General features: G+C 34.5%; 1 protein-coding gene across 4 annotated transcripts in view; it reads left to right on the plus strand.

The window, feature by feature from the left end:
- LRRIQ1 (leucine rich repeats and IQ motif containing 1) overlaps positions 1–27,177 on the plus strand; it is a 208,509-nt gene that overhangs the window by 81,198 nt on the left and 100,134 nt on the right. For all 4 annotated transcript variants that reach the window (XM_078449636.2, XM_078449634.2, XM_078449635.2 and 1 more), the window contains exons 16-18: positions 1,729–2,175; positions 5,865–6,075; positions 12,403–12,522. In XM_078449636.2, coding sequence (XP_078305762.2) covers positions 1,729–2,175; positions 5,865–6,075; positions 12,403–12,522 — 778 coding nt within the window. The remainder of the gene's footprint in view (positions 1–1,728; positions 2,176–5,864; positions 6,076–12,402; positions 12,523–27,177) is intronic.

Raw genomic sequence — 27,177 nt, forward strand, 5'->3', positions numbered from 1 at the left:
TGCTACAGAAAACACAAATGAAAAAGGAAAGTGATTTCATACTTCACTTATGATGACTCTCCATTAAAACTGGAATTATAATTGTAATATGCGCTTCTAAATACCTAAACTTAATTTTTAAATTATTGCTCTTTGCACTTTCATACATGCCCATCTACATAAGATTTGGTTTTTCTATTTAAATATTTTTGTATATAGTCCATTCAGATTAAAAACAAATCTCACAGCTTTTAAATAATCCCAATTGTCTGGGGCACCTAGGTGCCTGGTGGCTCAGTTGGTTAAGCATCCGACTCTTGATTTTGGCTCAGGTCATCATCTTGATCTCACTGCTTGTGACTTGGAGCCCCACCTCAGGCTCTACACTGACTGTGCGGAGCCTGCTTGGGATTATTCTCTTTCTCTCCCTCTCTCTCTGCCTCTTGCTTGTTCTCTCTCTCTCTCTCTCTCTCTCAAAAATAATAATTGTTACAGATAATTAATTTTTACTTTTAATAAAGACTAAGGTTATTTACATTTATTTTGTGCAAAACTAAACATACTTCCTTGAATATGTATGGTAATACGCAATTTTTTTGTTTAAAGGTGACCCTTTAACATGATATCTCTCATGTTGAAACATAGATTTCTCAATTCCTTTGGATAATCCATTGTCATTGCAACTTGTTTCATTTTGGCATTGATAATGGAAAATAGACTATATTTTATATTAATAATAGATGGTGAATTCAATACCTAATCAGTAACCACTTGATATCCCAATATTGAATTGAAACTTTTATACATTATTAGCCACCAAAATGAATGAAATACAAAATATCAAAAATATATATTGGAGGAGACTATGCTAATGTCTGATAATACCTTTGTGAACACAAGACTATTTATCTCTACATATAGGGACTATAACTTTCATTTTTATGGTATGGTTAAAAGTCTTGTATTTATTTATATCCTGCAAGAAAAAGATAAGGCAGCTTGTGGCTATATATTAAATATAGTTAGAAAATATACAGTTGGAGTAAGTAAAATTAAAAAAAAAATAAATAATGGGAGGTAAATAAAGTGTAGCCAAGAAAAAGGCTCATACAAGTGCAAAGTTCTTTACATTTGCTACTGAGATCCTCAAATCTGGCAAACAGAAAGTTTGATTAATTACATAAGCCATAGATAGCCTCCATAAGATAAAAATTCAACAATTGTTTAAGAGAATCACCACCATTTATATCTTAAAGTATTTGAATTCTCTTTGCAATGGATTGTTTTTCCAGAGAAAAAGGGGAATAAAACTTTCCCATAATATAAATTCTTTGTTTAAAAGTCCAATACAAATATTTTGCATGGCAAGAGTCAATGTAGAAAGTACTTTTAACTTTGTTTCATAAATAACTTCTCCAAATTTAGGCAGCCATGATCTCTCATGTTTATGGTAGTAAAAGCATGGATTTTTCTCATTCAATTGTACCAAAAATACCTAGAATAAAAATGGTTCTAAAACTTCCAGACATTTTGTCTGGATTGACGGATCTAAATTAGCTAAACAAATATTTTCAAATTTTGTTAGAAATGAGATCAATTTCTATATAAACAACCAGAAATAAGTTTTTAATGAATATTGTAGTAAAGCTTAATTTTCATGTCAAACCACACAAGGGAAATTTCCAAAACCTATATAAGTTTTAATATTGGTTATATAGTTCTTATTAAATGTCTTCTTTATTTGTTTAGAAATTTGGTCACCCTGGATGCTGCAGAAAATCTCTGCCATTATTTTAAGAAATTAATGACACTTAGTAATGAATGCCGATATGCACATGAACACGGGGATGCACGTATCACCCAGAGAGAAGAATCAGAAGTCCAGCAAAATCATTTAGCTACAGATAGTGATAGCATCCTGCAAAATAGAGTTCTCCAGTCTTGTGCAGACAGGTATAAACTGGAATCACCAGATATTTCTGAGAAATGGATGAATTCTGACTCTAGTCATTCTACATCAACCAAATCCTCTTTATGTGAAGATACGGAAGGAAGAAATCAGGGAGAAATAGCAGACCAGAAGAGAGAAGACAGCAAATTAAACAGTATCCCCACTAAAAGAATCCCATTTGTGGAAACAGTAATGACAAGTTCTCTGCTGAGGAATTGCCAAAATATTGGACATCGTAATAAAATGTAAGACTTAATACACCGTTTTTCTTTACATTGTATATTTTGTATTTTTTATTGATAGTATTCGTCCATGTTTTGGTAAAGGATTTAAATCACTATTGTATTTCATATGAATTCCTTTAATTATGTTTTTATGATGTGTACAAATTATTAATTATAGTACATATGAATTTGAATTTTGGCAGGTTCTGATTTAGTTGACTAGTATTTCATTGAAAATAAGTACATGTAAAATTATTCTTTCTGCTTTCTAATCTTTAAACAATTAAAATGAATTTTTAAGAAAAAATAAAACACTCTGCTATTCTAAAAATAATATAAAGAAAACTTGCTGAATAATCAGGTAATTTCATTTTTAAAAGTATACCTTTTCATGTACTATGTCTTTGCTTCTTGATCTCAGAATAATTTAATAAGCATCTATGCAAGTATTTGAATGCATGTGCTATAATTTTTGTTGGCATAACAACCTATAAAGTATGCCAATATTCTTTGATATTAATCACATAAACCTCTTCCAACTATTAAATACTTTAATTTTTAATTTTTTTCTTTCAAGTTTTTATTTAAATTCCAGTTAACATACAGTATATTAGTTTCAAGTGTAGGATTTAGTGATTCATCACTTATATACAACACCTAGTGTTCATCATACAAGTACCCTCCTTAGTACACATCACCCATTTAACCCATCCCCCCACCCACCTCCTGTTCTTAATAGTTAAGAGTCTGTTTTATGGTTTGCCAACTTTTAAATACTTTAAAAAGCTAATGGCTTTAATTTTTCTATCGAACCAGAAAAGATAAATATTACTTCAGCTTGTCAACTTTTTTCTTTTTTTACTGTTGGCCTCACTGTCAAGCCAACAAAATTAAAAAATGGTTAAATTTAGCTTTTCCTAAAATAACAGGTGCTGAATAGGGCAGAATGCAGAAAATCACAGTAGCTGACCTTATTTTTCCCAGTCTTTATTCTTTCAGAAGTTGTCAGTGTGAATGGTGATTTCTTTTCTGAAAGCTATATTAAAAAGTTTGATATGCTAAAACTAAGATGTATTCCTTGTGCAAAAATTTTTTAAATTTTCTTGAAAGTGGCTCTAATATTTCCTCCTTTATATTTCATCAGTTTATTTAATCAATTACTTTTGCTCTGTAAGGGAGGAAAAATATCATCTTTTACTTCCACCCTTCTAAGTTCTCAGCTGGTATCCCTGAAATAAAAGGTAAATTAATAAGAGAAAAGCATAAACATGTATTTAATATGTTTCACATGACATGGAAGTCTTCCTAAAGAAATAAGACCTGAAGAAATAGTTAAACCTGAGCAATTTCATATCAAGTTTGACAAAGAATAGAAGGTTGTGGAAAATATAATTAGGGCAAAGGGTATAAGCTAAGTGTAGTAAACTGGGGTAAATTTAGCAAGGCCTGTTGATTCAGATTCTTCTTGTCATCCATCTTCAGATGAGAATGCTTCTTTTCTCTAGGTACATGAAGGACACCTCTCACAGGAGGGTCTTATGGCCTGCTTCTGGTGAAGGTCAAAAAGTCCTTCCTGGACATGCTGTTTCTCAAATTCCTACAGCTTAAAATATTTAGTATACCAGGATGCCGTATTTTGAGGTAGCATATTCTGAACCCTATCAACTCCAAACACTCCAGACCCTGCCTATTGTAATTTCATATAAACAACATGTAGAACTTCTTAATCTGTTATCAATAAAATAACTAAATGATGATAATAAGGAAGGATTGCAAACTGAAAATATAGACAAGCCAAGGAGCTAAAGAATAATGAGAAAAGAAAATGTACCCATTTACTGAACCTCACCATTCAGTGTTTCAGGAAGATTCACTGTCAGTTGTGTAGATATTTCCTAAGTATGATTTACATGTGTTCTTATGCTAAGGGCATTTTATCATTATGATTTTTGCCAAAAAAAAAAAAAGATAATGATGGTGATGGTGATGATGGTAGGCACCTCTGATACAAGCTGTTTTTCTCAACATGGAAACATCTTACATTCAGGAAGCCCCAAAGTCATCATGTTTACCTGCTTTCAGTGTAGTAAAAAGCAGTCCTTGTGTTAGTGTAACTGAGGAAAATATCCCTCACTGTTGTTGTTTCCCTTGGGAAATTTTGATGATGTTGGGCTGAGGAATTCAGGCACTCAATGACTGGTGAGCTTTAGAAGAAATTTACAGTTACAGTCAGTGAAACTTGTATGCATTTGTAGAAAAATACAAGATGCTGTCTGAGCTTAAATGAGTTTTCTTACAAGCCTTTCACTTTTTACCAGTTATAAATGATAAATACATTTTCAGATTATTTATCAGCCAAAATACCAATTATAGTGCTTTAAAAACTTCCTAACTTGTTTCTGTTCAAAAGAAGAAAGAATGAATTGATAATTGAACAACTGAATACAAATTAAATCCATTGCAAAATTTATAGTTCTGTTTACCCTACAGAAGGACATGATTTGTTGGAATGTGATTATTTTTTCTAAGCATGTGGAGTTCAAGTAGTTTATCTTAGGTCAGAAGTTTTATCCATTAACTTTAACTTTCTATTCATAGCAAAATAGATTGAAGTCTTCTACAGGGTTTAAGTAAAATTATGATGATGATAACAATAGTGATAATAAAGCAAAATAATGATAAAAATGGTTACATCATTCCTAATTTCCCACAAATATACTACTATGAGAAAAAACAATGTGTGATCTTGTCTGGCAGAGTTTATGACTCAATTCCACTTTGCCTTAAACTTACTAGTATGAGGAAGGAGAAAATTTCATTTGAATTGCCAATAATTATAAAATTACTGAAAACTGTTTTAATGCAAGGGATATATGCAAGAATCACTTCTCCTTCATGTGCCTTTTAAACTAAACTCTGGAATTTAAAGAGCACTTAAGACAGAATAATTAGTATTTTGACTATACTCAGTACCTTGATAATATTCCTGCAATAATCTGTGTGGAAAAAGGGAAATTTATCCAATTAGGAAGAGTTAAAAGGTGAAGCACACTGAGAACCCACTTACTATCATTGTTATTCAAATTTTGCTAATATTGCTGGGCAGCCTAGGGGGGTGTGGATAAAACACAGCATTGATTGATTCAGTGCCTGAAATTGTCAAATAGATGTAGGCTGGGAAAATGTTAGAATTTACTACTGGGTTTGTCATGATTTAATATTTGTCATGGGCAGGGAGGGAAGTGCAGCTAGTAATAACCTCACGGGTCCTTTCTCTTACAGTGGAGGGGGCCCTCCCTTCTGTCCAAGGCTAGTCTCTCCACTGTGAAGAAGATCACATCCTCTGTTGCAACTCAGCATAGGCTCCTGCATTGTCCCTTTTTGCAACATCATCACTTTCCCCCCTTTCTACTTGATCAACATACTCCGTTATCATACAAAAATCTTGGTATTATTTTCCTCCTTAAAAGAAACAAACAAAAACCCCCTAGTCCTCACATCCCTCTCTAAATTACTGGCCCGTTTCTCTTCTTCAGATTTGAAGGTTTTCCGTACCATTTTTACCTATGTGCCTATTGTTAAACAAAAGATGTTCTTATTTCAAAATAATACTTGATGCAGTTCATGTTTATACATACAGTTTATGAGGACCTCTTACCTACAACTGTTTTTATGGGTTCTAACCATGTTTTCTTTCCTCTTCTGAATAGTATGGCAGCTTTGGTAATCCAGGCACACTGGCGTGGTTACATGGTACGCAGACAGATTAATTTCTCTACAAGGCTACATACTGCTGCAGTAGAACCCCTGACATTCCAACCCAATGACTGCATCAAGAATAAAACTATTTTAAAGGAAGAAAAAAGGGAAAACACCGTGAATATCCAAGAACAGAGGGAAAAGGCTGCTATTCTTATTCAGGTTAGCTTTAGTCTTTTGGTGAAATAGTCCTGAGAGATGTAGTTGTCATCTTTCACTGAGTAATTCTATATAATGGACAACCCACGGATGTCAGTGATTTACAGCTACTGGATTTGCTTCTTACTTAGTTAGGTGACATGTAGGCCATAGGTTGGCTGTGCCTGTGCTTAGTATCTAGGGTGAAAGAGTAGCCTATAATTTAGAAATACATTTCTCATGACCAAGGGCCAAACTGAGCCACACAATCATATTTAAAGCTTCTGATCAGATATGCCATTTGCCACATTTGGTAACATTTGATTAGCCATAGCAATTCTCACTTGGCCTAATCTAGAGCTGTTTTTAGAAGCATGTTTAAAAATCTACTAAAATAATTGTTAAAGTTCTTCAAATACACGTTTTAATGAGAAATTCAGGGAGCAAGTATTGAATAGACTTGATTCAACCTCACCAAGATCAGATTTTGAAGTGAAGTTCAACCTAATCACATTCATCCTATTATTTATTTATTCATCAAATATTTTTTAGAATCTACTATTTGTCAAGCACTATTATGGGCTTAGGAACCATAACTATAAACAAACTGTATAAGTTCTCTGCCCTCATGGAATTTACATTCTAGTGGAAGAGGCAGAACTAAAAAAATACATAAATATGAAATAAACTAAATAAATACATAAAACTAAATAATGCTAAATAAATACATAAACTAAATAAACTAAATAAATACATAATGGTACCGAATTGAAAGAGAGTAACCAAAAAATTAGTTTTTCCCTTTATCCATTCTTTCAACAAATATTCTTGGCACAAAAATCTTACTAGCTTACATTCTGTTGGGATGTGCAGTTAGTAAATAAATATATTAGATAGTGATAAGTACGAAGAGGAAAAATAAAGCAGGATAAACAGAACAGGAGTATCAAGGGAAAGTTTATCATTTTAGATATGATGGAAATGGAAGGCCAGAAAATGTGACATTACAGTGACAGATTAAGCCATTGGCTATCTGGGGGAAGAACACTCCAGACAGTGGAATATCTGATCAAAGGCACTGATTTAGGAGGATACTGCAGTGTTTATAAAGAGCAACAAGAAGCCAGGGTGACTGGACAGTGATGGAGGGGAGAAGGGTAACACTTACAAATCATAAGTCAGTGTAAAGACTTTGGCTTGTCATCTGAATGACATGGGAAGATATAGGAATCTGAGCAGTAGGCTCACATGATCAAGTTTCCTTTATGTTGTGATTATACTGTAGGGAGGCAGGGGTAGAAGCAGCAAAATCAGTTAGGGGATATTACAGTAATTCAGACAAGGGATAATGGTAGCATGAGGCCAGAGTGTTGCAGTAGAAGCAGTAAGAAAATCACAGGCCAGAATATATGTTGGTTTATTTTGAAGGTAGAGCTGATAATATCAGTTCATGGGGGTGTGGTATGTAAGAGAGCGTAAGGAGTCATGGATCCCTCCAAGGTATTGGAATAACCAACTAGAGGAATAGCCTTAAAATTAAGTTGCTGGCTTTTACTACAAAAGCCATAGTTTTCAACATTATCTTTGCTATGGTTCTAATAAATATATTCAGTATTTCAGTTGACTTAATTTGTCTGAACTGTATTCCTAAGGGCAATGCATAGACATTACTAATGCCTGAATGGTGGTGGGAGTGGGGGGGGGGGATTCAGTGGATTCAAGGAAACTCTGAGGAAAAGAAAGAACCTCAGTTACTATCTCAAAATATTATTCTGCAACATGAGAAATGAATATATCATGCAGACCAAACTCCCTCCTGTCATCAGTTGATAAGGAATACTTTGTTCAGCATTGATGGTACATGGATCTGAAACTTTTGCTTCATTCTGTTCAGTGAAGAAACAGAAGTTTATCACTTTGTGAAACAGTCTAGTTCAGGGACTGATATCTCTGATGAATGTCCTTTTGTTGAGCTTCTGTGTATCATGACAAAAGTAAGCATAATTCAGCCTTTGCAGCTTAGAGCAAGTCTCTTTTATTGTACACCATGGTATTTAAAATCACCTGAAGTGATCTCAGTTTCATTTTCTCTTCTCTTGCATACAGTCATCTGGTTACTTACAGCATTTGTGTTAGTTAATTCTAGACTGACTTACCATTCTAGAAAGCAGAGCACAAAGCAATAGAAAGAGCCTGGGCTTTAGAAGGAGCAAAATGAACATTTTATGATGGATGTGGTAGAGGCTGCTCTCTGCTCACTAAGACTCACATTCTCCCCTTCTTCCAAGCATACAGCCAGACTAGATATCCCACCTTCTCCTGCACTTTAGTATGGCTCTTTTTCTGAGTTCTAGTCAATACATTGTACATGAAAGACATGTACACCACCTCCATGTCCGGATCATTAAACATTGCACAGATATCCCTTCATATTCTTTTCCCTTTCTGGTTGGCTGAAATGAAGACAGGTTTTGAGGCATCCTTGACAGCTGTCTGTCAGGATTACAGAGCTAGCAAGGTCTGGATACCTGAATCACCTTATGTTAACGTTTTGCCCCATGGTCTTTCTCACCCTCTCGTTGTTTGCCAGATGATTACAAAGTAATCCTTTAGGAGAGAACAAGTGTATAGTATGTTTTGGGAATGGGAGTTGATGGGAGTTGGAGGGAAAATAGATACAATTTCTTGGCCAGGGAATTAATTTGAATATGTGAGAAACATGAATTAATTGTAGATGGATTACTGGGGAAAAGTTAAGATCTTGACAGAAACAAATAAGCTAGAAGATGAATCTGGACATCTATAATACCTTTATTTCTCATAAACTGATCAGAGGTGGCTGGAGGAAAGTATCTATATATATCACACCAGAAAGACACACACTGTATATTGTACTCTAGAGCTTTGGAGAAGTCCTGTCCCTGATGAGTTGGGCTGGATCCGTTGTGAACCACAGTGAGCTGATCCTTATTATTGAAAGCCTGGATTTAAGTTTCCCTTTATACCCTGTTTTCCCTAGGTCTCCATGTCACCTTGATATCTTCTGTAACCAACCCACCTCTCCCCACTCATCACTAGATTATTTGAAACAAATTCCAGATACCATTTCTTTTGTAAATATTTCAGTATGAATTTCTATAAGACCTATTGCTTTAAGTAGAACTAATTACCAACCAAAAATTGAAACTTATTTTTCAATATCACCAAATATCAAATCAATATTCAAATTTATATTGTTTTATCAATGTTTGTTTACAGATTTTTCTTAATCAAAATACAAATGAAGTCATCACTTTGCCTTTGGTTTAAATAATACTTAAAAGTCTTTTAAATACATAGTAACCCTCTCTCTTTTTTCCTTACAGTTTATTAAGGAAACTAGGTCTTTTCTCCTGTAGTTTTCTGCTTTCTGAGTTTTGCCAAATGTATCCCCATAGCATCACATACATGTTTCTTGGTTCCTTCTTTTTCTGTAAGCTGAAAGTTACAAAATTTGCTATTATTTGGGTTTTGTTTTGTTTTGTTTTGTTTTGTTTTTTATCAAGAATACTTCAGGGGCGCCTGGGTGGCTCAGTCAGTGAAGTGTCTGACTTCAGCTCAGGTCATGATCTCAAGGTTCATGAGTTTGAGCCCCACATCGGGCTCTGTGCTGACAGCTCAAAGCCTGGATGGAGCCTGCTTCGGTTTCTGTGTCTCCCTCTCTCTCTGCCCCTCCTCTGCTCGTGCTCTCTCTCTTTCTCAAAAATGAATAAACATTTTTTAAAAAAGTTTAAAAAATGAATACCTCTAAGTGGTTGTATGTATTACAGTGAAGAAGCACATAATGTCTAGTTGCCTCTCTTTTAGGAATATTAGTGACCATTGATAATAATTGCCTAGGTCAATTCTTGTAAATAGTTTGCAAAATATTGATACTCTATGTGTAATTTCTTCATTTTTAAACAAAAAAAATGTCTATAGAGAGAAACTTTGTTTAATTGACTATGTAGTTTACCTTGAGGTGCAATTCGCTGGAAAGGCAGGTTAAATGCTTGATGCTTTTTTTACCAAGTTTTAGATTAATAAGGTTTCCCAGTATCCTTCAGAGGTCACCATAATGTGTTCTATCATAATATACACATAAAATTTTTAAATATATGATGTTTAATTCCATTGCAATTTTACTCTTACTGATGCTCAAATTGTCCCTCATTTGGCCAGGTTAGCTTCAAATTAGCTTTTGTGACACAATTCAGTAGTTTTTAAAAACTTCCCTTGCTTTCTAATGTGCCATTATGTTTCAGGTTCATTTTGCATACATTTTGTGCCAGGCCTAGATTCAGACATTGCGCCAAAGATCTTTGGTTCCTTTAATGGGGATAATATTTAGAAACCCAGCCTGGGTTTAGGAGTGAATTAGGATCTTAGAGGTGTTGTTGTTACTGGTATGGTCATAGTTTCTAGATGTTTTTTCATTGTACGGAGCTTACAAATACATATTTTTAAGAAAAAGTATACCATGGGTTCATACTGATATTTTAATATTAAATTTAGGACTACAGGATTTTTACTTATTCGATTTTATATTTGCATCTTTTTTCTTCTATGGAAATTTCTGGTTCCCAATAACATTAACATAATTGTTCTTTATTTTTTTCCTCCTTTTCACTCTCCTTTCTGTGTGTGTGTGTGTGTGTGTGTGTGTGTGTGTGTGTGCGTATCTGTGTTTGTGTCTGTGTACACATGCACATACTTAGTGAAAATAAATAAGGACCATACAAATAAGAAAAAAAGAAAACAGGCTATTTATTCAGAGACTGCTATAGCAAGGGACTCAGCCACTCTCAGTTGCCTTTGGCATAGTCTCAAAGGCAGGGGGGAGAGTAGGAAACCTTTAGTGGAGAAAGAGAGAGAGAAAAAAAAGATCTTCGGGTATGGTCTAATTGGAGGGTTTGGGCAGGGGGAAGGTATTAAAGCGGGCAGCTAGAAAGTAGGACATATTATGTGATTGGTTGGGAAGCTTATTTGGCTAGCTTTGGTTGATCCTGAGTTGGAAGTAGGAACAAAAGTAGGGAGGCTGACAGTCATTGACAAAATCTGGACCATTCTTGGCTACTTGTTGCCGAGGTTGTGGTTTGGCTTTCAAGGCTAGTTGCTGCAGAGGTTATGAGTGACTTCTATTGTCATGTATGTTCTGGCTATTGTCCATATATTCCAGTTCTCCATATATAGATTTTCCATGATAACAATACCAATATTATTACTAACAATATGATTATTGAAAACATATTTAAGGTATCTTCTGTAGTTAAATTTGTCTTTTGAGTATATTTGACTAGGAATAAATATATTTTAAAGTCACTTTAAATAACTTCCATGTGTATATGCCCCCAGCATAAAATATGTTTTTGTATCTCTTCAGGACTTCCTTTTTATTTCATATTTGTTTGTTTTATAGTTATTTTATGCATGTGCACAGTTCCAAAGTCAAATCTAAGAAAGGTATATTCAGAGAAGTCTGGTTTCTGTTGCTATATCTTGCATCCTATTTTCTGCCTCTATACTTAATGATTTTTAAAATTAATTTCATAACTTTTATTTGTAAATATTAACAACCACATATACATATATGAATATATTTGAGTGTATATGTTTATATAATTTATGTATTTATTGTATACTTATATGCAAAGTTGCATAAAAATGGCAGCATACAATATACACTTGTTTCTATCTTGTTTTTTTTTATACTTAATGGATCTTAGAGCTCACTCCCTAGTAGTATATAAAAGTACTTATTTAAAAGCTACAGAGTTCTTGGAGTTATAGTTAGGAAAGCTTTCTCAACTCCAAGATTATTAAGGAATCTGAATGATTTTAATTCTATTTTTATGTGCTTAGTTTATTTTAAAATGAAATTAGTTAATAGTTATGGGAAAAGATTATACCTTTCTAATATGGCCATTTGTATATGTTGAAATTTTCCTAAATGTGTGTTAGTTTATTTTATACACAATTATTTGAAAATGAGAAAAATTGGTTTTCCTTTGTATCTCTTTCTTCTTAGTTTAGAATGGGTCCTGGAGGAATTGTCAGATAATTGATTGGTTGACCTACATGTGCAGTTGAGGGAGTTTTAAAGATTCTTTTCTGCTTACCACAAGGAAAGTCTCCTGAGATTCAGAACTTTAGACACATGCAGTTGTTTAATTTATCTTACAGTTTTAAGTGTCACATAAAGTTCAAAAAACAGATTATTGAGCCATTAAACTAAGGGCTTAGATGTTTTATCTTCCTAATGGGATAACACAGAGAATCTGGTTTGTAGTTTGATCTATAACCTTGTATAACATGCTTTAAATTTTTGTTTAGGCAGTTTGGAAGGGCTTTCTTTTGCGAAAGAAACTGACAACAGCTTTAGAGGCTATTAAGAATGAAGAATCTGAAGAAGAATATGAAGAAATAAATTTGGAGGATTTTACATTTGATGAAGTAAGTACCAACCACAACGTATAAATATAGGTCTTAAAAATGTTTAGTATACTGTTTTGGAGCTAAATCAGTTTTTAAGATTTTTATCCTCTTAACACTATGTCATAGATTATTTTAAACAACACTTGAAAAGGTATGCTTCTGATTTCTTAATATCCTCTTTATTTACTCTACAAGCATGTACAGTATGTGACTGTGCTCCGAGAATATTAACAAGAGTTTGAGCGTACTCTTTGACAAAATGATTTGCACAATGTTTTGTTTATCAGTTATCCTTCATTAAATACAACTCTGAGCTTATGTATGCCCTGCTCAACAGTCTTTTGTAGTTCTTTGTTGCCTCGCAAAATGAGAACACCCTCTATATTGTTAATGTAAGAGTCCACAGTAAGGTACCAAAGTGTAAAGACATCTATACCACTTCTGTGACTTCCAAATGCTCCAACCAAATCGAGCACTGTTTTATCATACAGAGCACTAGCCTTTTACATTAGTTTTACTCGCTCTGTTTCCTCTTCTCTAGACAGTTACACCCACATAAACACCACTCCGATGAAGATGTAAAACATATGAACATCTCCAGACTTCCTCATGCCTCTGCAGTATTCATACCTCCATCATCATAGATTAGTTTTCCCTATTTTGAACTTCCTATAAGTGGAATCATACAGTATGTCATCTTATTATTTCATGTAATATTATGTCCATAAGATTTATCTATGTTGTTGAGTATAGTTGTATATATACCAATCTTGAAAATACCCACTTTTTGGTGCACCTGGATGGCTCAGTCAGTTAGTTAAATGTCCAGCTCTGGATTTCAGCTCAGGTCATGATCTCCTAATTTGTTGGATTGAGCCTAGGGTTGGGCACTGTCCTGACAGTGCAGAACCTGCTTGGGATTCTCTCTCTCCCTCTCTGCTCCTCCTTGGCTTGTGCACACACAGGTGTGCACATGCTCTCTCTCTCTCTCTCTCTCTCTCTCAATAAATTAATTAATTAATTAATTAATCAATTAATTAAATAAATAAAAAGAAAATACCCACTTTTTATCTATTATTTGAGTACGCTACTTTTTAAATCTATTATTTGAACACACCATTTTTTTATTTGAATACATACACTTTGAATAGTAATCTATTCTACTATTGGAAGATATTTGTTGTTAATTATAGTATTGCCTATTAAAGCTAAATGCTACGAACATTCTTGTGCATGTCTTCTGATGTACATAGTCACATTTCTTTTAGGAAGAGAATTTCTGGGCCTTAACATTCACCTGCGTTTAGTTGATAGTGCCTAATGGTATTCCAAAGTGATTATATCAGTTCATAGCCCTATCAGAAGAATATGGGTGTTTTAGAGGAGCTCTATCTTCACAACACTTTGTATTTTCATGTCTTTTTCTTCCATTCCAGTAGGTGTGTGGTGGTATAGCTATTGTTGTTTTAATTTTCATTTGTCATAATTAATAATTTTGAATACCTTTTAAAATGCTTATTGGCTATTTAGATATTCACTTTTGTGATATGATCAAGTGTTTGTGTATTTTTTTCATTGGGTTGTATATCTTTTCTTCTTATTGATTTGTAGAAGTTCTATATATGTTCTGAATACTACTCTCTTTTCCCTTGCAAATATTCTAACCTCTGTGGCTTACCTTTTCACTGTCTTTATGGTTAATTTTAATGAACAGAATGTTTCTAATTTCAAATAAAAAATTTAATTGTTGTGATATATGAGAAATCTTTGCTTACTCCTAGATCATTAAGATATTCTAGAAACTTTATAGCTTTCAGCATTTAAATGTAGATGCACCTGGAATTAATTTTTGTTTATAGTGTGAAGGAGGGGTCATGTTCTTCTTGGGTCAAATGAATCTATAAATCAACTTGGGAGAAATAATATTTTTTAGTCTATTACTTTTTAAAATCCATGAACATAGACTATCCCACAATTTATGTAAGCCATTAAAAATCTCTGTAAAAATGCTTTGTAGGTTTCATCATAGAGGTCTTTTACATTTTTGGTTAGATTTATCAGATATTTTCTGATATTATATTTTTGTATCCTGACCTTATATTCAGCCACTTTGTTAAAATCACTTATTAATTTTAGTAGGTTATCTCTCAGGTCTTTGGTATTCTGTATACACATCATGTCATCTGAGAACAATTACAATTTTTTTCCAATTCTTATGCCTTTTATTTGTTTTGTTTGTGCATTTGTTTGTTTTTGATTTACTATTTCTGGTAAAATGTTGAATAGTGGTGATATTAGTTTTCATCATTTTCTGGCTTCTGGTCTTTGGGTGAAAGCTTTCAGTATTCCACCACTAAGTAAGAGTTTTAATATAGGTTTCTTGTGGAAACTCTATATTTGATTAAGGAAGTTACCTTCCTTAACATATTTTTACCATTCCAAGAGGCTAATATGATGATGATGATGATGATGATGATGATGATGATGATTTTATATATGAGTTCGATTTTATCAAATACTTTTTATGCATATAACAGTGATTTTCAAACTTTAACTCTTATATTCTTAGAATAAACCAACTTAGCTGTAATGTATTATCTTTTTTATTATCTCTGAATTTGGTTTACTAGTATTTGTTTAGAATTTTTGCATTTATATTCAAGAAGAACTTGGATGTATAAATTTTCTCTTTTATAAAACTGTTAATTTAGATTTTGGTGTCAAAGTTATGTTGGCCATATACATTTCATTGGGAAATGTTTCCTCTGTTTTGTTTTCTGAAAGAGTTTGATGTAATATTGATTTTATTTGTTTCTTAAAAATGTGTCTCAGCATATAATATATTTGGGGAAATGTTCCATGAGCATTTGAAAAGAATTTTAAGTATATTGTTACTAAAATCACAGTTATTTCAAGTTTATTAATGTGGTTTTAAAAATCTTCTGAGTCCTCAGTGACTTTGGGAGGAAGAATTCTGTTATTGACCGAAGAATGCTAAAATCTCTTACTATGATTGTGGGTTTCTCTAAATGAACTTATAGTTCTGTCAAATTTTGCCTCATACTTTGAAGCTACATTATTAGGGCATCACATTTTGTATAGGAAGTGATTGTATCATTGACCATTTCATCATAATAAAATTCCCTTGTTTAACTCTAGGTTCCCTCTTTAACCAAATGCCTTAGTGGCTACTTCCTCTGATATTTCATACCTACAACAACTTTCTTTTGGCTGGTAATTTTATAGTAATAGATATTTTTCTAACCATTCCCATTTAACATTTCTGTGTTTTATATTTAAAATTATTATCTCATAAGAGACTATAATTAGGTTTTGCTTATTTTTATATTCCATTCTGATAGTATTTCATTAACATATTCAAATTATTTTAATATTTTTTATAGAATATAATTAGATTTATCAATACCATCTTTGTATTAGTTTTTTGTTTGTCGTATGTATTCTATGTATATTTTCTTAGGTTTTTATTGCCCTCTCTTGCATGAATCAAGTTTTTGTTTGTTTTCCTTTTCCCCCCTTCATTAGCTTGTTGGTTTGTGGTTATGTTTTTCCATGTACTTCATTTTTTCCTGCATTAACATGCTTCCATCTGCATTTATTTTCCTTCCCTGAAGGATTTGTTTTAGTAATTTATTTAACTTTAGATGCGTTTTTTATCATTTGAACACTTCTTTTACTTTAAAACTTGAAGGATATCTTCTCTAGGCATAGAATTCTAGGTAAAGTTTTTGTGTTTAAAGATGTTATTTCATTAGCTTCTGGCTTTCATAGACTCCGTTGAAAAGTCAGTACTAAATCTTAATTTTCTTCTCTGAAGATATCCTTCCACTCCTCGACTACTTTTAAGGTTCATTTTCTGTGTTTGTTTTTCAGCAAAGGTGTGATTTTCTTTGTATTTACTCTGTTTGTAGTAAGGAGGTTGAATGGCTTCTTGAATCTGTGGTTTATGTATTTTACCAGTTTTGGAAATTTCTTGGCCAAGTATTTCAAACATTTAATCTTTTTCATTATTTCTCTTCTTTGAGGTAAAGTGCTTCCAAAAATGTATATGTTAGAATTTCTCATCATTTCACATTAGACTTTTCAACTCTGTTTTGAATCGTTACCTATTTTTGTGTGTGTGTGCTTCTGTGTTTTAATTTGCATGTTTTTTACTGACCTATCTTGTAGTTCACTAATTGTCTCTCTTGAGTTACCTAAGAATTTGTAGCCTATATTTTGAATTCTTAATTTTAGTTATTCCATTTTTTTATAGTTTTAGAATTTCTACTTATTTATTGTAAATTCTAGTTACATGTTGAAGTTTTCTATCATCTTCTATATTTTCTTGAATATACAAAGTATGGTATTTTCAAAATTTTCTCGGTTAATTGCAACATCTGGATCACTTGTAGGTTTATTTCTATTGACTGTTTATCTCTTGTATTTTGAGTTAGTTCTCCTTTTTGGCATTCAATCTTTGATTAAGTATCAGATATGAATGAAAAAAGTGTGAAGAGCCCGAAAGGTGTTTTCTTTCTCTAAAGAGGATTTAATTTGAATCTTGCAGGCAGATATTGTATGGAAGAGTTTCTTTGAGGCTTATTTTCAAGCTTTATTGACTGGTATTTTTCTGGTTTCTCTTGGGGGCTGAGCTAATATGGTGTCTCAACTAAGAATGACATATTTACCAGGTTACCCTCACCTTGTTTGTCCCTTGATTCTAACCCCCTTCTTCACAGCATCCAGTGACTGAAGAAGTTCCTTCTTAGCTTTTTAGTACTCCAGGTATTCCTATTGCCCTTTGATTCTAGGTGTCTCTCCTACACATATTCTACATGGAGTTGGAAAATACATGAAGGGGAATTTTATACATTACTTTGAGCTCACATTTCTGTGGCTCTTTCCTCTTGAGGATCTTAGTCCAATCCTAACTACCTTGGCATCCCTGCACTTTAACTTCTGTGTCCTCATTCCAGTGAAACTGCTACAAGAAACTTCATATTTCTGCTTGGCTTCTTTTTCCTGTTAATAAAATTAAGAATTTTCCTGAGGGAAAATGTGGAGGGAAATATAGGATTCATATCAGCATGACACTCTACTTTCTAGGATCTTGGCTTTTTAAGTCCTGGATGCTTTGATTACCCTTGAGTGCCTTCAGCTCCTTTTTAAATGTAATAATTATAGATGTTCTCAGGATAATTTTAATTCTAATTAAAGCTATGCCAGAATGAAATGGACAGAACGAAATTTTTATATGAGTATTTCAAGTCTGTGGTTATCTTAAATATTTTAGGCATTGTTCTCACCACAATGAAGAAAACAGGTAAGATCCCTAACCTCACAGAGCTTACATTTAACTTGAAGTGATAAACAGTGAGTAAATACATAAATATATAGAATGCTATAAAAATACATTTTTACCTCTTTTTCATTGGCACTGCTTTATTTTATTATTTTTTTGAAATTAAGAAAGATGTCCCTTTTTTTGAAAACTAAACATATAAATCATTAATAGAAAAGATCTCAAAGTTAGCCATTTGAAAAGCTTGGCATCAAAACTTCTTACCATTCATCTTCTAGGAAGTTAGTAATATGTAATGACTTTATTGTACAATTTGGGAAATTAAATGCTTCTCTTGAGTCTTTAGGATTATTTATGCTCATTACTTAATAGTAATGAGTATCATAACAGGCTATGAAAGTACTGTGATAGCTAATGAATTATAGGTTTGAGTGACAATGTAGTATCAACCACTTTCCATGAGTTACATAGTATTTTCTTTTTCTATACTTCTGAACATCGATGCCAAATTGCAGAGGGTACATGTGTCTTTTTTCCTTTTCTTTCTCTTCTTTGCTAATTGCTTATTTCACCTTAGGCATTTAATATATAGAATATGAAAACATTTACAAATTAATACTTATTTCTTTACTATTTTCCTTTCCAATGAGTTAACAACCATTAAGTAGCAGTCTAGGAATAAAGAACAACAAACTTTTAACTACTGCAATACAGCTGCTGAAAAGATCATGACTAGTCACTTAATAAGAAGGTATCAATGACTGGCAAGTGCAGTGTGGAAATTACCTAAAATGAACAGGCAGAGATAGAGACATGGGGACTGAGGATTCAGTGAATGCATCAAACAGCGTCACCACTTTATTGGAAAATCATCTTACAACTTAAGATGTCATGATTAAATGACCATGGAGTCCCTGTATCAGAATGTCTGTATGCTGGCAGAAGAAATAAGACATTTATTACTTGTCACATCAGGCAGGAGGAGCTTAGTGCTCCTATCTGTTCCCCTTTGCCCCCAAGTTGCACAGGGAGGAATCCAAAGAATTCCCCCCTAGGAATCCCAAGCCTAGGAAACCTTATATTTTAAAAAGGGCTACTACCAAACCTTTCCACTCCATGATCCAGAGGAAATGATTATCTTAATTATACCAGACAGCAAAGAAATTTTTCCTTCTGCCCTAGAGGGAAACACTATACGATTATCTCCCTCTTCTGAGTCTATTAGCTATAGTAACATCTTTGAAAAGATAGTCCAGAACAACAACTCTTGTACATTAGGCAGAAATGTTAGAAACCTATAAAAAAAATTGTCTCCCAATAATATGTAGTCCTTGTTTATACATGACAAATTTTCCCATAAGACCCACTCTAGTAGGTCCCCCCGAATAATCGGACAGGAGCCAGGACAAAATCCATTGGGTTATCCTCATAATGCATTTATTAAGGTTACTATCAATAGCCCAGGTATTTTCTCTTTAAGTTTCTGTACTGACTGCCACTAGGGGCTTTAATCCAGGTACAGCTGGAAGTATTAGCTACTGCACAGACTCTTGGGCCTCAAGGAAGAAGTTTAAATTCTGCCATCTAAAACAACGCTGGCCAGTGAGTCAAAACTAACTTGAATGATTTCTAGTGGTGTTTTCTTAAACATTTGAAGATGATTTATGACCAGAACACCTTCCAGGTGGCATTTGTCCATCCCATGGGATGACTGAGAATGGGTATAGGGAAACCGTCTAGTGGTACAGGTGGTACAGGTCTGGGGCTATCCCTTGATATCCTGATCAACTTCTCCGGAATGTTAAGGGGAATCACTATCACACTGTGGTCACAGCCTTCTGGAAAGGAATGGCAGACCCAGCAATAAGTTAAATTTAAGGTTCTTGCAGCCACTTGGAAGGGCCATACAGCACATTTTCTTGTGGAAGAAGGCTTCAGGGGTAGTTCTGAAGGACAAAAAATTATCCATGCCCCCCCTTTCCTCTACCTCTCAGAACGTAAGGTGTTCATTTCAAAGATGCTGGGTGGTGGTTATCCTCCACCCCCTCAAAATTCAAGTGTCCCGTTGCAGTAACTGCAACCTCACTTTTTTTTTTCCTAATCATTCTCCATTCACACCTAGACCTTTTGTGTGGAAGGTTTAGGACAAGAGGAATAAATGCATTTTTAGAAAACTTAGCCAGGATTAAATTTGTATACCTTAAATCTCCTGTGGCCAGGCTGTGCCGTGAAGATGAGGATGTGCCAATCATGCTGGTCTGGGACTCACTGTTAGGGAAGAGGAATATGCATCATGCCCAGGAATTGTCAGGACAGAATCCGGAGTTGTCAAAGCAGGTCTGTCTTAACCTCGGTACAGTTTTTCCTACTCATTGCCTAGGAAGTAGCTGCAAGGGTATGATCCTTTTCTGGGGACAGTCACATTAACTGCCTTATCAGCGTGTTTGAATGGAAGGAAGTAAGAGTGGTGGAGTCAGACTATCAGCTCATTGTTGAGTAGCTTTTGTGATAAAAGGCAGTACCTGTCAGTCTCCAATGGTCCAGAAAACTGTAAAATTATACAGACAAATTTCAAGGCCCGCAGTTAATATGGCCAAAGTCACCTGGCAACCTGAAAAGATATCAACAGTAGGGTATTGAAAGTTTAATGTAGTCAATTTTTCAATAGCAGACAGGGGCAAGGATCCATGCAATGTTACCTCTTTCACCATAGATGAAGGGGTAAATTTAGTAGAAGTAATGGGGCACCTGGGTGGCTCAGTCAGTTAAGCATCTGACTCTTGATTTCAGCTCAGGTCATGATCCCACAGTTTGTTAATTAGAGCCCTGCATCAAGCTTTGCACTAATAGTGTGGAACCTGCTTGGGATTCTCTCTCTCTCTCTGTCCCTCCCCTTCTCTCTCCCTCTCTCTCTCTCTCTCTCTCTCTGTCCCTCCCCTTCTCTCTCCCTCTCTCTCTCTCTCTCTCTCTCTCTCTCTCTCTCTCAAAATAAATAAACTTAAAACAACTGTTTGTAGAAGTCACAAGTCTAGCATGCATGAATAGCCTCAAACATAGAATGAAGCCTAATCGGTGATTTGATTCCAGTCATCTCATCAGGGGATGGGACTTTACATTGGACATCCATAAGAGTAATCAAAACAGTAATCTGTAAACAACTGTGATTTGATTTTCCTGTGTGAGGACCCAAAACAGGTTGTCTGTAGTCAGCCGGTCTGTAGTTTTCCACGTGGCAGACCAAACTGTGGACTGTTGGCCACAACCCAAGTGTCATTTGGGTTTCAGCTTATCTGAACCATCCCTGAACCAGACCAATAGGGGGGAACCTGGGTGAATTTAATCCAAGCCAGTAGCTCCAAGCCAGTAGCTCTGGTTCAGGCCATTGAGTTGAGGTAATGTTTCCCTGAGGATTATAGCTGCTACTTTTTCATGTCAAAGCCAGGATTCCACTGAGGCCAGGATGGCTATTTCTTTTGACAAGTGAGGCTTTGGAAGACCTTTCACCTTGTTAGTCATTGAATCTGAGCTGTTTCACCCCAAACCAGAACTATTAGGTCAGAGAGTCACAAGGCCTCCAACGGTCAATCATTTAGTTTCTAAAGGAGTCCAGCAGGAGCTTTTTTTCAATGGGAATATACCTGGTATCTGTGTTAGAAAGGCCACAAACCCAAAGCCACAAGGGATGCCTCTAGGTGGAGGCCAGAGGGTCCAATTGATAATATCATCAGTCACAGAATCTTGTATTGTTTCTAGTTCTGAAGGGGCCCAATAAGATATTGGACCTACTTTTTTGTGGTAAAAAGCTGAAGAGATAATAGGGTTTTTTTTTTTTGTTATTGTTGTTTTTTGTTTGTTTGTTTGTTTGTTTGGCCAGTGGAGAGATTGAGCAGTATATTTCTTCCATAGTCCCAAGAAATTACTTGACTAACCAATCCCTGAATGCTATCTCCAGAATTTTGTTCAGATTTCTTGGTCAAGTCCTGCTGGCAGAGGTGTGATAATTCACTATTATCAGGACAGTTGAAACTAAGACTTTTTTTTTTTTTTTATTGAGATATAATTCACATACCATTCTGACATGACAACCAACAGGATATCATCTATATAATGAAAGCTTTGGACATCAGAGGATAGACCCAATAGTCATCCAAGAGATGTCAAGTTAAGAGTTTGTCACACTAACATTTCTCTACCTGCAACTCTTCCCCTATTGGGATAATTGCCTCTGGCACTTATGGGATACAAAAGTAAAACATGTGATATATCAACTTCTACTCAACAATTCAGATATAGAAGCGGCAATAGTACACTGAATTAGCCTAAAGAGCCCCACCACAAGATAACTTCAGCTCCTTCCTCCACAGTGAACCATGTCCAAACCCCGTCAGTTGAATCAATGTGGTCCATACCCTGTGAGTCCAGAGTAGCATAGTAGCCTCTAGCATAGGGAAAAACACTATCTGTATCTTCCCAGGGTGTTAGCTATACACAGGTCCTTGAAAAGATAGTCTGGAAAGAAAGCTGTCATAAGGCATGCAGAAATGGAGACTCATGAAGAATTGTCTGCTGGCATTAAGCACCTATTATATACCACTCATAATGAACTTCTGAAATAGTGACGAATAAGACATTTTCTTGGGTCTTGGGTTCACAGTGCAAAGTGGATAACCTTTTTAAAATAATTATTTTAGCGGAAGCCTTAATAAGCCTAGGTCTCAATCTCCTTTAGAGGGAATTTTGGCCACTTTGCCATAAAATATCTATAATAACTTAATACATGTCTAAATAATAAGTATGTTAAGTCTAATGTGGCATAGTGATCTACACCAGCACTTTTATTTTTATTGTTTTTATTTTTATTTATTTTTAATATTTATTTATTTTTGAGAGAGAGAGAGAGTGAGGGGAGGGGCAGAGAGAGGGAAACACAGAATCTGAAGCAGGCTCCAGGCTCTGAGCTGTGAGCACAGAGCCTAATGTAGGGCTTGAACTCACGAACTGTGAGATCGTGACCTGAACCGAAGCCAGATGCCTAACTGACTGAGCCACCCACGTGCCCCTATTTTGCACCTTTTAAATTACGGTAATTTTAGTTGATGCTTTTATTTGCCGATTTAATTTAATAAGATTTTCTCTGTTACTTAACACTGTTTAGAAGCCACCATATTAAAACAATAAAGTTATCTTTAAGTTTAAACCACCAATTCTGTTACGAGTCCCTAAATCTAGAGAAGATGAGAAAAGCTAATATAACAAATATAGAAAACCACAACAGTCAAATCGGATTTTTTTTTCTCAGACTGAAGTAAAATTCAGTAAGTTTTCAGGAATAATTTTTGAGACGGAGACAAAGGTGTTAGCTGGGCAACATTCTGCTCTGGAGTTTATGTTTGATCCCTATCGCAAATTAACTTCACAGAGTGTTACATATTACAGTACATTGTGGGGAAATAAACAAATGCAATCTAAAGTATAGGCAAAGGAAAAGACTACAGTGACATTTTGTTTAATGAAAAAAGGTATGCATGGCATATATATAACAACAGTCTCAAACAATTTGAGCCACCGTGCTTTTGCAATGAGGATGGAAGAGAGGGTTTACAAAGTGAGATTTGAGATGTATAATGGGCCAAGTTTCCAAAATATAAGGATTCTAAGATGCTCCAGAAGTTATCAAGAAGTATTAGAAAGAATTATTTTGGGGATAGCAAGAGACAACTTGGGCAGAAGAGGAGGAAAGTGTTGGGGCACGAGAGTAGTAGTGAAGGGAGGAGGAAAAACATCAAGTCATGGCTTTTAGCATTTCTGGGACTTGCTCAATTTTAACTGACTTGTTGCTTAGGGCAAGTCTGAACCTAGTTTCACGCATCAAATGAAAGGATTACACTAGATGGCCTGAAAAATTGTGTATTTATACACCCAAATAAACATGAATGTTATTTGTAGTCCTTTCTTTTTCTTTCTTTCTTTCTTTCTTTCTTTCTTTCTTTCTTTCTTTCTTTCTTTCTTTCTTTGCTCCTCTTTTTAACATCCTTATTTTCTAGACTTTCAAAGTTGGATTATAGAATAATGATTTCTTTTCTGATCAAAAGCCAAATACATGATTAGAGTGCTTTGGTGGCTCAGTCAGTTGAGCGTTCGACTCTTGATTTGAGCTCAGGTCATGATCCCAGGTTGTGGGATCGAGCCCTGCATCAGGCTCTGTGCTGAGTGTGGAACATGCTTAAGATTCTCTCTCTCTCTCTCTCTCTCTCTCTCTCTCTCTCTCTCTCTTTCTCTCTCTCTCTCTCTCTCTCTCTCTCTCTCTCTCCCTCTCTCTCCCACTTTCTCTCTCTCTCAAATAAAAAAAAAGACAAATACATGGATATCTGGTCAAACATTCAATTGTGAACACACAGTTACAAATCTAAGTTCAAGTTTATTTTTAATATGTAATAAATTTGTTAGTAGTCTTCTAATAACTAGAAAGCTTTCCAGATCCTCAGTTGTAAGTTAAAGGATATCTGAACAGAAGGTTTTCTTAAGCAATAACTGAAATTTGTATAAATGTCCAGTGGTAAGCATGATATATTAATATACATTTTTAAAACAGTAGTATATTTATAATCTTGGCCATTTCTTCCTAACATTTTGAAAGTTTTTTTCAACGTTCTAAGTACTGCCAAATATACTTGATATTAATAAACTTGAACTCATATAAATCAGTAGTCTTGGTAATATTTTTTGGTTGTGATTATATAATTACTAAGAGCATCTTTAGCATTTTATATTAAACCTTCTCTTCGTGCTTCTAGAAATTTCTGAGATAGTAGTTAAAGAATTGTTCTGGCATCTTATAAAAGTTTGTGACATTGAATTAAAAACCAAGAAAAATGATTTTCAAAGTTTTCTTCACTTTTATGTATCAATTTAAAGACTACATTTTTCCCCAGACTTTAGATAGCTTTTTTTAAGAAAGAGACTTCCATCTACATCTATGTGAAATGGCAAAGAAATCACTCTGCTTTGTGAGTCCCTGTCCTGCTGTAGAAAGGAAACAGCTGGAGTCCCAGAGAATGTAAAAAGGAGGTGGTTGGCAGGTGTTTAAAAGAAAAAAAAAGTTGTTTGTTTGTATATTAAAAAAAAAGCAAAAACAGTGTATAAATCAAGCTTCTCACCTGGCAATACTGCTCCTTTTCCACAGTCAGTCCTTTAATGGCACATTACCTTTAAAAATTTCCCCCCAATTTTTTTTATTGTAGTAAAATACACATAACATAAAATTTATCATCTTAATTTTTAAGTGGTATTCAGTGATACTAAATACATTCATAAAGTTGTGTTACCATTAATCCATATCCAGAACTCTTTTCATTCTGCAAAACTGAAGCTACATAGCTATTAAACAATAACTCCTTAATCCCCCTTAATATCCTAAAGCTGTAACATTCTAGTTTGAATTTATACCATCTTAACTTCAAAAGCATCCAAAAACTTTCTTCTTTACAGTTCCACCTCCACCACTTTTGGTTGTTGATATCACAAAATTGCCTCTGTATAAACCTAAACTAATAACTCCTTTAAATGAATTACTGTCTTAAATTATGTGGGGAACTAAATGTGGAATTACAAGCCAAAGTAACAATAATACTAGCTTTTAAATTAATAGTTTTTTTTGTTTTTTTTTTTTTTTTTTTTTTATTTATTTTTGGGACAGAGAGAGACATAGCATGAACGGGGGAGGGGCAGAGAGAGAGGGAGACACAGAATCAGAAACAGGCTCCAGGCTCTGAGCCATCAGCCCAGAGCCTGACGCGGGGCTCGAACTCACGGACCGCGAGATCGTGACCTGACCGCGAGATCGTGACCTGGCTGAAGTCGGACGCTTAACCGACTGCGCCACCCAGGCGCCCCTAAATTAATAGTTTTAAAATATATTAGTCTCAAGTCATATAGAAAACAAAAAGTAGAGTTACGAACCGTTGTTACAATAATATTAGCTTTTATACTTTCCCATGTATTTCTCTTTACTGAGATCTTTGTTTTTTCATATGGCTTCGAACTGCTGTCTAGTCTTTTCATTTCAACCTGCAGGACTCCCTTAGGCATTTCTTTCAGGGCAGATCTAATGATAACAAACTCTCTCAACCTGTGTTCATCTGGGACTATCTGAATTTCTCCCCTGAATTTGAAGGACAGTTGACAATATACAATTCTTGGTTAACAGTTTTGTTGTTGTTCTTTTCTTTCACCATTTTGAATATCTCAACCCATTGCCTTCAGGACTTTAAACTTTCTGATAAGAAATCTGCTGGATGTCTTAGTGAGGATTCCTTATATGTGACAAGTTGCTTCTCATTGGCTCCTTTCAAGATTCTCTGTATCTTTTGCTTTTGAAAGTTTGATTATGTGTCTTGGTTTGGGTCTCTGAGTTCCTTGTACTTCAAGTTCATTAAGTTTCTTGGATGTTTATATTCAGGTCAGTCACTGAATTTGGAAATTTCTAGCCATTGTGTCTTCAAACATGCTCTCTACCTCTTTCTTTTTTTCTGTTCCATCCGTGACTCCCATGGTACATGCGTTGGTACATTTGATAGTGTCTCACAAGTCCCTTAGGTTCTGTTCACTTTTCTTCAATCTTTTATTTTTTCTTCTATTCCTCAGACTTGATAATTTCCATTGTCCTGTCTTCACGTTCACTGATTCCTTTATCTACCTACTCAGAAATAGATCTCTCTAGTGAATCCCACTAGTGAATATTTTATTTTGGCTATTGTGCTTTTCAGCTCTAGCATTTCTTCTTGGTGTCTTTTTAGATTTTCTATCTCTTTATTGATATTTCCATTCTGTTTATATACCATTTTCTCTCCTTTTATTTCTTTGAGTATCTTTAAAACAATTATTTGTAAAGTCTTTGCCTAGTAGATCTGCCATGAGGTCTTTTTGTAGGGGTAGTTTTGGTTGATTTATTTATTTTTCCTTTGAATGGGCCATAAACTTTTCTGTTTCTTTGTAAGGCTTGTGAGATCTTTATTTAGAGTTGGACATTGAATCTAATAATTACAGTAATTCTAGAAATTAGATTCTCTTCCCCAAGGTTTGCTGGGGTTTTGTTTTTGCTTTTATTGTTTTTGTTTTTGTATTGATTATTATAGGCTATCTCTGTGCTGAGGGTCACCCTGAGTTACAAACTTAAGGTCTTCGCAGGTCTTTTCTGAGCCGGTGCCTTTCCCTGGACATGTATGTTGACTTTCTAATTTCCTACATATATACAGATGCTTTTTAATGTTCTAGGCTTAAGAAAAAAAAAGCATATCTTAGTCTTTAATGGCTCCCAAAAGATGAAATAAAGAAAAATGAAGGGGTTGGGGAGAATAGCAGTCCATGAA

Source organism: Panthera onca, chromosome B4, assembly GCF_046562875.1.
Source record: "Panthera onca isolate mPanOnc1 chromosome B4, mPanOnc1 haplotype 2, whole genome shotgun sequence".
NCBI classification, from domain to species: Eukaryota; Metazoa; Chordata; class Mammalia; order Carnivora; family Felidae; genus Panthera; species Panthera onca.